Source organism: Ictalurus punctatus, chromosome 1 (genome assembly GCF_001660625.3).
Source record: "Ictalurus punctatus breed USDA103 chromosome 1, Coco_2.0, whole genome shotgun sequence".
NCBI lineage: Eukaryota > Metazoa > Chordata > Actinopteri > Siluriformes > Ictaluridae > Ictalurus > Ictalurus punctatus.
Window position 1 is genome coordinate 12,869,703 of NC_030416.2, and position 11,898 is coordinate 12,881,600.

Here is an 11,898-nt window from a genome sequence, read left to right on the forward strand (position 1 = left end):
TTCACTTATAATTTTCATACCTGTATAAGGCACATCACCAGTTTTTGTGGTTTAATAGTAAAAAAAGTTGAATTCCACAGGATGGAGCAGTCTGTTCCCAGGACTGGCTCTGGATTCACCATGACCCTGATCAGGATACATTGGTTACTGAAAATGAATGAATGAATGAATGAATGAATGAATGAATGAACATATTCCACAATACATGTATGTGATTTTAAAGCAAATTAAGTTTTGAAAATTCTGGAATAATGTCACAAAGTGGTTTATAATGCATGTTATGTTTCGCACGTTCCAGACGCATGTTACAAAGACGCAGTGCTTCTCTAATGGCTTTTATACCTGTATAAGGGACATCTCCATGAGGTTTTCGTGGTGCAGCAGTAAAGACTTCAATTCCACTGGATGGAGGAGTAAAGAAAAAAGTGCTGACAGAAGGGAATGTAACAGGGGATTGTAAATCCCAGAATTATGAATGAAGGTCTCAGAACGCTGAAGGTCTTAAGAGCTCATACACTTTAAATGCCTGACTCAAGTTCTTCCTGGGCCACTTTACCTTCCACCACTTTTAAAATGCATTGTTGACTTCAGTTCAAAAACGGTGAAGGCACTGAATGTAGGAGTAACAGTAGAACTGTCCCTCCTGTTATGCTCACTACATCTATATTGATGTCAATGAATCCAATCTCAAGGTTTTGCAATACAAACAAACGCAACCAGCGGCCTTTGGGAATCCTCCTCATGACAAGTGTGTTAAGAGAAGGACGTGCAAATAAGAACATTCCACGTTTCCTTCAAATTGTCACACTCGGAATAAAATGACTTGAAAAATGATGATCTTTAACAAATGTTTATTAAAGGGTTCAAGCACACGAAGTGACATTAGAACAATTAGAACAGAGAGAGTAAGCTATTAAGAGATTAGGAGAAAGTAAAAAAAAAGATATTCTGAAGGTTCTGACTATGGTCAATAAAATGTATGCGTGTGGAATAGAGAGAACAGAAGTGCAGTACACATAACGCACATGGAGTCCAAGAGTTCAAAGCATTACACATGAAAACAGAAGGGTTTGGAATACCGGAGCAGATCTCAGCAAAGTGAAACAAATTAGAGACCTCTTAAACCATCACAATAGCGTGAAAGTCAACAGTTTCCTAGATAAAAGCTTGCCTGTATATTTCTCATGTAAACCGTGGATGTCTAAAGAAGTGGTTAGTTTAATTAAATACATTTTTCAGTGAGGAAAAAAAAGGACAGGTTTAAGACAATATTTACACCATCCCTCTTCTGCACTTCTGTTCACCTTGTAATTACCAAGAGAGTGGATATATGTAGGAGCTCCTGCATGGTATTGTATGTTAGACCATGGTTCTTGATATTTTTCCCAGTGAGTATATACGAATATATGAATATGAGTATATGAATATAATAACCAAAAAAAAAAAATCAAATTGACTTAAAGCATGTTGGAATAGACTATACAATGCTGTTCCACAGTAAAGGTAAAGGGGTGGACTCAAGTGCTCCCTGTTCAAAAGGACTCAAAGTCACAGTTACAGCCGATGGATGACTCTTATCAGATGTCAACCGTTCCCTGTACTGACAGGCCTTTCTCTCTCCTGTAGTTCACAGATACATTTGGAACCTCTCTGAAAACACTTTAACTGAGCAAATTATCTCTTGGTGTATTGTCCTGTCAGCTTGCCTTTACTACTGCCAGGGTGGGCAAAGAAGAAAATATTGCACGAGCTTTAGTGGTTGGTTCTGAATTCAATATCCTTTACTGTTGGCTCGCAACTTTTGACTGATGGCTATAGAAAACTCAGATGAAAGGCAGGCTGGCCAACAATTGCCTCATATCTCTTAGCTCTTTACAAGGTGAAGATATAGCTAAAAGAAAGCTTTATGAAGAAGCTATCATAGCCCCAACTCCATGAGGAGCATAGATTATCTTTATTGCACTTGTTTGTGAAATGTTACATTTGGGGTTGTTACGTTTGGGTTGAAATGCTTTCACTGTGGGCTCATAACTTTTGAGCGATGGTTCTAGAAAACTTGGCAGGATAGGTATGGGAGGATATGTCTCAAATCTCCTAGCTTTCTTTTCCTCCTAGATAGCTCAGCTCACCTTGAGTGTTGAACATGCATTATCTTTATTGCACTTATTTGCGAAATTTTACATGTGGGGATAGTTTTCTTGACAATTATTAAACCTGGTCATAAAATTAATTTTACAGTGGAGAATGTTTATGGTGTAATTTAATACAAGCCTGAAATAGAGCTGCATCTGGATGAACCGAATCATTATTACCATCAGAGTATAAAGCCATCAAATCCCTAAAAATATACTCAGTAAAAAACAGAAACGTCCTCTCACATTCAACTGATTTTATTTCCAGCAAAATTTCTCAACATGTTTAAAAATTTGTATTAACATGAAAAGATTCAACAACCGAGACATAAACTGAACGAGTTTCACAGACATTTGACAAACAGAAACGGAATAATGAGTCCCTGAATAAAGGGGGGGTGAATATTAAAAGTAACAGTCAGTATGTGGTGTGTCCTCCAGCTGCTTTAAGTACTACAGTGCATCTCATCCTCATGGACTGCACCAGATTTGTCAGATCTTGCTGTGAGATGTTACCCCACTCTTCCACCAAAGCATTCACAAGTTCTCGATCACGTCTTTGGGCACACACGGTTACATGTAATTTTCCACTGCAAGGACGATCAGCTGTCTTTCCTGTCTCCCTGCAGCACTGTCTTAGGCGTCTTACATTACAGACATTGTAGTTTATTGCTCTGGACACATCTGCAGTCCTCATGTCTCCCTGCAGCAGGCCTGTGGCATGTTCACGCAGGTGAGCAGGAACACTAGACATCTGTCTTCTGGTGTTTTTCAGAGTCAGTAGAAAGGTCTCTTTAGTGTCCTAAGTTGCTGTAACTCTGACCTTAATTGCCTAACACCTGTAAACTGTTCGTGTCTTAAGGACTGTTCCACAGGTGCATGTGCAATAATTGTTTATGCTTCATTGAAAAACATTGTTTAAACCCTTTCCAATAAAGATCTGTAAAGCTTATTTGGATTTTTACAAAATTATCATTTAAATACAGTCTCCTGATTCTTTTTTGCTGAGTAAAGTACATTAATATTACAACTTATATACAACTTATTCAAAGTATATACTTTTTTTTTGCAGGGAATTATTCCTGCCCACAGAGCTATGTTTAATCATGAACTTGTGCCTGGCCTTCTGCTGATCTATCTGGTGTATGTGTGTGTGTGTGTGTCTGTGCTGTACATTCTGTGCTCTGCGGCATATCTAGAGTCATGCTGAGTGCTATTGACAGTCGTCCATGCTGTGTCCCACGCTTAATTATAAGACATAGAGCAGTGCAGGGTTCTCTTTGAGCCTCATGAATGCAGCCACTGATTAGCCCTCAATCCTTCATTATGGCCTGGCTTGTCATTTAGGAATAGACCACTCAGGAGTGGTTGAGCTTGCAGGTTCAGTGTCTCAGTACAGGAACCAGGTGTTACCAAGCGTGAACTTTACTGATGTGTGGGAAGCGCTTCTGAGTGAGCATGTAGAATTAAAACAAGTTCAAAACTATCATAACTTCAGGAACAGTGTGTTCGTGTTTCAGAAGACTTTACCATTACAGAGTCCCAGGAAAAGGACTTTGTCTACAAAGAGTTATCATTTTTTGCTTTTTCATATTGCTGAGTCTAGTTTTCTAACTTTCTTTCTTTTATTCATTCATCTTCAGTAAGCATTTTATCCTGGTCAGGGTCATGGTGGATCTAGACTCTATCCTGGGAACACTGAGTGCAGGGTAGGAATTACAACCTAGATGGAACTCCAGTGTATCATAAGCACAGATTCATACTCATACTTCATACCTAGAGGCAATTCAGTGTGGTCACTCCACCTATCAGTATGTTTTTGAGAGGTGGGAGGAAACCGTAAAACTCAAACGGAACCGCACAGACTTTGAAGCTCATGGGAAAATCCACACAGACAGTTTCCGTAGGTCAGGATCAAACCGAGGACCCTGGAGCTGTGAGTTGGCAACGCTATCAACTGCACCACCATGCAGCCCGCTTTAGAAGGCATGCATCATGTTAAATAAATCTATAAAACATCGTCACCTCGCTGCTTTAATAAAGAACTAATAGTGATTATACTGCAAGATTATGGCATCTTCTTTGATTAAAAAAAGCATGTGTATGTTATACTCATTTCAGACGTTATGAAGTTCAAACAATCTTGGTTGAAGACCCTTTGCCAGTGCCATTACCACCATGCCCAAGCTAAAGCAGTTATTAAAGATAAATATATTATTTGCGTGTGCTTGTATGGGGGGTGGGGGGATGCATGTTCTCTCTGGTTTCCTCCCCCAGTCCAAATACATGCAATATAGGCTGATTGGCATTTCCAAATTGTCTGTGAATGTGTGTGCTATTGTGCCCTGCGATGGGTTGCCACCCCATCCAGGGTGCCCCGCCCTGCGCCCCAAGTTCCCCAGGATAGGCTCCAGGCTTCCCCACGACCCTGTGTAGGATAAGCATTATGGAAAATGGATAGATGGATGGACGTATTAATAACATGTTAACCAAAATCATTACAAGGTTATTCATAGTCTGTTTTCAATAGGTTAATACATTCATTTCAGGAAGGGCTACTTTAATTGAGTATCAGTAACAAACTACTTAAATAATGCAATAGGTCACACAGTTTAAAAAGTTTTAAAAACCATAACATCTGTGTGTATCTTCTTTCTTGACATATTCAGTACCAGTTAATATTATGCCTACGCTCCCTCTTCTTTTGAATTAGCCAGATTTCTGCATCCTGATGACATTTTATTCTTTAAAAATTCACTGAAGACCATATGGTGTAGCTTCGTCCACTTCTGGTCACCTCTATCGGGGTCATGAGGCAGAGCATTGGTGCAAGGCTCCAGTCTCGCGAGGCTCCATGTCACAGACAGTAAAAATGAGTGTAAAAGTAAAACAGTTTGGATATACTTTATTCTGTAAGAATAATTGGGAGGGGAAAATAAAGACGAGAATATGGGAATATAGCTTTGGAAAATCTCATAACTCAACATGGCTGCTTGATTTACAGTGAGGGTAGATTAGTACAAAGTCTTCATTTTCCACTAATTAGTTCTGCTTTTACAGTATAATGTATGTAATTTGTACTAGCCAGTTGGTTCATGTACTGCCCCTGTCTACTTTTAGGTGCATTAAACAAAAAATTCCACCCTGAATGACTTCCATATTCATATTTATAGGATAATTAACATGTGAACTTCAATGGCATTCCAGATTTATTTTGTAATGAAATTCTGAGTCGTCTTTTGTTTTATTGAAAATTCTTTCATCGACATGTTGGTCTATATTCATTTTGGTTAACAGTTTCACTGTCTGCTTATAGTAACTCCTCATCTACAATCTGCTCAAACAGGCCAGGTTCCCAAAGCCTCCGCTTTCATGCTAATACAAACATAAGCCATATGCGTTCATCATCTTGTAGATCACTAACTAGCCGAGCCAAAATCTCTGCTGGAACATGTCGTGTCTCCACTACTTCTACATTGTATTTCTCATTAATATGACGTTGAATGGCGCTGGAAAGCAATTTCTGGCACGTTAGAGAATAAGCACTTGGTCTTATAATTTTAGGAGCTATAATTTTTTTAAGCTTTAGTTTTAGGAGCACAGAAAATTGTCCATTATCCCTTATGTTCGACACTGAGATTTTCTATTAAACACCAGGGTAACTGTGCTAGCAATGTCCTCCTGTGATATCCACCCCAAAACGTATGGTGGCTCAGCTAGCGTTAGCATGCTAGCATTGCTGGCACCTTAGCAACTTTGTCACTGTAGATTTAGCTCATCAAACCCCTTTAGTGACTTTTTTTCTTCACCAAAAAAAAAAAAAAAAAGCCCACCTAGAGACAATTCTAATGACTTTTGGACAAACTTTAGGTACTTTTCATAGAAGAGAAAACGAAATATCCTTCTTGTGGTTTGTTACCCAGACACAGACTGTGCACTGTGTGAGAGAAAAAGAAAAAGAAAGACATTCTGTTGCTTCTAACGTTCTCTCTGAGTGATCATTTTACTGTAAATGTAAATATAGCCGAACTCACAGCACAGCCGTTGTCTTTAACTTATGTGTTTGATGATTTCGTCTGACAACATTAGGGTTATAAAATCAGGATTTTAGCAGTGCAGAGCAGCAGCTTGGAAATGGCTCGGAAGTGACTGCTGATTAACATGTGGTCTTAATGGGCCATGCTTCAGTCACAATTTCATACTCGTTCTGTTGTCTGACAACAGAAACAGAAAAATATGTAAATGAGAACAGCTTTATTGGGAATTCGGCTGTGTTTAAATACAGTATGTGAGCACAGAGCGTAGGGGGAATAAACAGATGTCAAGGGCTGACACTAGGCAGAATGCAAATACGATGCGATGACATCATGAATACGCTAATTAACGACATTTAACAAGTTTCCAGCAGACTTTAGCTACTTTCCAATGAAAGTATTTGGCAACAGTGCTTGCGTTGCCATTAGCAAGGGTTGTCATGACATCACGTACAAATGTACTCGGACAGTCAACTGCTTGAAAGGCAAGTTACAACTCTATAAGCGTGTAACTTCTCCTCATAATGATTTATGAGGATGTGAAGGGGCGTGTCTATAAAATGACTGACAAATCCAAACTTTCCAGACCGGAAGGCAAAGGTTTTCAAACTGGTTTTTTTTTCTTCCAGTGGCCAGTTACGTAATACACTTGTTCATAGGCTTAAGATATTTTAAAAAAAATAATAATTTATACATAATTTTCCACATTATTTGTACCAGTAAGAAATGAAAAATATTGACTATTGCTCCTTTAAGCTAGAAGAGCACCATCATTTCAAATCTAGAACAACGATACACCAAGCAGCCATAAGATTAAAATCACCTGCCTAATATTGTGTATGTCCCCCTTGTGCTGCCAAAACAGCTCTGACCTGTCAAGGCATGGACTACACAAGACCTCTGATGGGGTGCTGTGGTATCTAGTACCAAGACGTTAGCAGCAGATCCTTCAAGTCCTGTATGGTTCGAGGTGTGGCCTCCATGGATCTGTCTTGTTTGTCGATCAGACTGAAATCTGGGGAATCTGGAGGCCAAGTCAAATCCTTCAACTCTTTGACATGTTCCTCAAATAATTTCTGTATAGTTTTTGCAGTGTGGCAGGGTGCATTATCCTGCTGAAAGAGGCTGCTGCCATTAAGGAATACCGTTGACATGAAGAGGTGTATTTGGTCTGCAACAATGTTTAGGTAGGTGCTACATGTCAAAGTAACTTCCACATGAATTCCAGGACCCAAGGTTTCCCAGCAGAACGAGGCCCAGAGCATCATACCACCTCTGCTGGTTTGCCCTCTTCCCGTAGTGCATCCTGGTGCCATCTCTTCCCCAGGTAAGTGACACACACACACCAATCCATCCACATGATGTAAAAGAAAACATGATTTATTAGACCAGGCCACCTTCTTCAGTCGCTCCATGGTCCAGTTCTGATGCTCACGTGCCCATTGTAGGTGCATTTGGTACTGGACAGGGGTCAGAATGGGCACTCTGACCGGTCTGTGCAGCCCTATAGCCAGCAAGCTGTGTGTTCTGACCCCTTTCTATCATAGCCAGCATTAACTTTTTCAGCAATTTGTGCTACATTAGCTCTTCTGTGGGATCGGACCAGACGGGCTAGCCTTCACTCCCAACATGCATCAGTGAGCCTTGCGTGCCCATGACCCTGTCACGGTTCACCCATTGTCCTTCCTTGGACCATTTTTGGTATGTACTAACCACTGCATACCAGGAACACTCCACAAGACCTGATGTTTTGTTGATGCTCTAAACCAGTCGTCTAGCCATCACAATTTGTCCGGTATCAGAGTTGCTCAGATCCTTACACTTGCCCATTTTTCATGCTTCCAACACATTCATTTTGAGAACTGACTGTTCACTTGCTGTCTAATATACAGCATCCCACCCCTTAACATGTGCACTGTAATGAGATAATCAACGTTATTTACGTCACCTCTGTGGTCTTAATGTTGTCTCTGATTGGTGTAGAACCACAGGCGACGTTTAGCTACGCTTTTAATAGGGGACTGACTATAGCTGAATACATATGAATATTCAGTCAACAAAATACGTTTAAACTAGAAAGCCAGAGCTGTTAAACAGGACAGTAATCAGCGTGTTTGAGGATGTGCTGAGGTACTGTAGCTCTCAGGTTTTGAGGCTCCCACCTTTTTTACCTCTCGCGCTCTAATTGGGCGCGCGCTGGTTTTTTCTCTCCGCTCGAGCTCGAGGATGAAGCGAGGTGAATTACTGAGGAGCTGAGGAGGAGGTATGGATATGTGTGGACCGACCCAACACACACACACACACACACACACACACACGCAGTCATAGTCACACCACGAAGCTGGCTTTCGGAGCTAACTCTGGGTACAGAACCGACAGAAGGAATAAAAACTGAGCGTTTAAACCTCTGGGTTATTTATCTCAGCACCACATTTGGATCAAAACCCGGATTTATTTCCCTTTCAACTGCATGGTGTTTCAGGTAAGACATCTTACTGAATCAACTCCTTTCATTCTACTCGACTCCCTGAGTGTAGCCAGAGAGAAAAACTGCAACAAAAGGCAGCTGCATTTACATGTTTCAATATGAGAGAATTTAAGTTAGCAGGAGAGCGATATTTAACAAAAAATAAAATAAAATAAATTAAATAAAGGCTAAAAGTTGGAATTCAAGCAACAGGCTTTTGTTAGCTTTTATAGGGTTCAAGTTAAACATTAACCCTTGTTACTCTGGTTTCCTCTCAAGAGACTGACTCTAGGGGTGAAAAAAATAATACTTTTGTGAAATAACCTCTATTATTATTATTATTATTATTATTATTATTATTATTATTATTATTATTTTGAGGTGAGTATTCTGTGTAGCAGGTGACTATAATATTGCATTTTTTAAAAACACAATTTTCATCATCTTTACAGCCCCACAGCTATGCTCATTGTAAACAAAGGATTAAAATGTTATATATATATATATATATATATATATATATATATATATATATATATGTAATTCTAATTATGTTTTTTTGTTCTGATTTATTATCATTTTTGCCATTGCCTTTAGGCAAGACTTTCCTCTGTAGAAAAATGTAATAATAAGTTCATTTTCACTGACATCATTTTCCATTTACAGTTTGTAATGTCAATACAACCCACAAACATATACATTTATTGGTAATCATCATCATTATCGTTATCATTATCATTACGTAACCCTAATATTTGTTAACATTGTTGGAGTAAACCCGGGCATCTGCGTTTACAAAGCTCCGTCCAGCCTTCAAGGCTGAATGACGAGCCTGTACGGATTCGCTTGTTCTCGTGAACAACAATAGCACTCAAGATTCTTACTACACGTTCTTCACGTCACAACAAAGTCCTCAGTGTTTATGACCCACAGAATGGCGTGTCCCTGCCCCCCTCCCTGTCTCTCCTCGAGGCAGTGTCCAGCAGCTTTAGCACTCTTTCTCTGTCGCTGTAGGTGCAGGAGAGGATCGCTGACTCGCTCGTCTGAAGGATTGCAGGTAGCCAGGCTGAGAATGACCGCGTGGTGGCTGCTCATATTCCTGTCACTGGTGCAGTTTCCAGGACCTACAAAGGGACAAAGTAAGTATTTAAGTATTTGATGGTCACCCAACTTGCTTCCATGTGCAGGTTCAGTCGATGAATTTCTTGCTTCTATCACTCATCTTGTCGATGGCCTTTTTATTTTTATCCAGCATTTCTTTTTTAAACTCTGTGTCATGGACTATAGGTGAACAGTTCTGACATTTACCTTGATTGAACTGTGATTGAATTGAAACCTCTGAGCCTCTACAAAGTGGTGTTAATTGGTCATTTCAATGGTATAAATCCTTGGCTGTTGATCGGTCTTTACAGAGTCCAAAGAGTGTGAGAGAGAGAGAGAGAGCGAGAGAGAGAAATCCCTCAGGGGGACTTAAGTGTATAATTGGTTGGTCTGCTTGGAAGGAGCCTTGTATTTTTGCCAGAGGCCAGACTACCGCAACATACAGTACTGTGCAAAAGTCATGCTGATGCCTTCAAACGTTATGAGATGAAATGTTTCTCCGTTTAAAAAAAAAAACACTATAAAGAGCAGTAAACAGTAATAAATGAAACAAAGGCAATATTTGGTGTGACGACCCTTTGCTTAAAAGGAAATTAGTAGTCTTAGCTAGAATTAGTGCAGTTTCATAAGGAAATGAGCTGTAAGTTTTATTGAGCATCTTGCAGAACCAGACACGGTTCTTCTGGAGACTTTGACTGTCACTCTTGCTTCTTATTTTTGCAACAAATTCCAGCAGCCTTCATTGTGGTTTTTATTTTTTCGTCTGAAAAATGTCTTTTACCACTTAATAATCTGCTTTCTTTACTGACATACAAACATTTTTCTGTAACATTTCATTTTGTGCTGGAAAAGGAATGTTTGGGAATCTAAAATGTTTGTGTACTGACTCGATAATGAAGAAGTCGTAAAATAAAAACCTATTACAAAAGTTTGTACCAAACAAAATAGGGTGCCTAAGACGTTTACGCAGTACTGTATGAGCACATGGGTTATTTTCAGTCATTTTCTCTCTCCAACCTCTCTCTCTCTCTCACTCAATCCCACTTTCTGCACGCTTTGCTTGACAAACAGGTGTACAGTTTTCTGCCTGTTAGTATGGAGAACATTGTTTAGCCTACTCTATCTCTCTATATCACTTAACACTGCTGCATTGCTGGCAGGATTTTGTTCAAAACTGAGAAAAAAATGAGAGACATTTAGTGAGATTCCTGTCGGTATGTGACTGAGTTTTGCAGTGGCGCTGCGAAAACCGTCTACATATAAGGCTATAAAGTTCCCCCCTGAGATTACTGAGAGAAAGCGGATCAAGCAGGAGAAAAACGAGAAAAGTATAGCCTATATCTTACAAGCGGAATGACAGGATGTGTGTCACATTGGCATTCTGAACAGCAGCAAATCTGCCGAATGGGGAAATGTGTAAAAGTATGTAGTGCGAAACTTGCTGAATATGAATGGGGAGTACGAGATGTTGATGAAAGCCATTTTGAGCGCAGTGTGATGAGACTGCGTGGGAAGCCTATTATACCCAACACTATCTATCTTCCTGCTGCGATGAAATATGACAAAATTCAAAATGAACGTCATCTCCAAGGAAACGGCGTGGAATCTTAACTAAAACCCCGAAACGCTTTAACCAAGTAGCGTTTACTTTCATAGCAGTTCGCCAACGTGGTTTGATTTGACACATTTCTCTGGAACTAGGCTAATCTCCTCACAGCCGGGTCGGTTTTTAGGGGACGTGAGAATCTGTCACCCGTCCCATCGCCTCGGCGCACATTTACACTCTTCTGCGTCTCATTAATACCTCTGAGTGTGTAGTGAAACAGTCATGACCCCGTCTGTCTCCTGTAGGTGTTAATATTTTAATTCCCCCAGCAGGGATTTCCATGTTGGTAAAAGATTAAAGCTCAAAAAGGGGCCCGTGTCATTTAAGTGAGCGGAAGAGTGATGATAAAAGGAGTGTGTGGATTTGGAGTAAAGTGCTCTCTGCCAAAGTCTTCAAACGGATGAAAAATAAGCTCATCAAAGGCTGGTGGATTTGCGTCTGCGTGCCTCTAATATACAAAGATACGGCGCATTCCCGCTCGTACCTTTGCGTTATCTTTTCAATAACAAGTCGCCACTTGTTCCCATTAATCCGCGATGGAGATGAAGCGGAGAGTTC

At 40.0% G+C, this 11,898-nt stretch overlaps 1 protein-coding gene across 4 annotated transcripts in view; it reads left to right on the plus strand.

The window, feature by feature from the left end:
* The first annotated feature begins 8,185 nt into the window (after positions 1–8,185).
* The window catches only part of col14a1a (collagen, type XIV, alpha 1a), a 115,142-nt gene continuing 111,429 nt past the window's right edge, over positions 8,186–11,898 (plus strand). For 2 of the 4 annotated variants that reach the window (XM_017471024.3, XM_017471061.3), the window contains exons 1-2: positions 8,449–8,648; positions 9,648–9,772. In XM_017471024.3, coding sequence (XP_017326513.1) covers positions 9,706–9,772 — 67 coding nt within the window. In that variant the 5' untranslated portion in view covers positions 8,449–8,648; positions 9,648–9,705. The other 2 variants (XM_017471033.3, XM_017471052.3) reach the window with 2 other exon arrangements.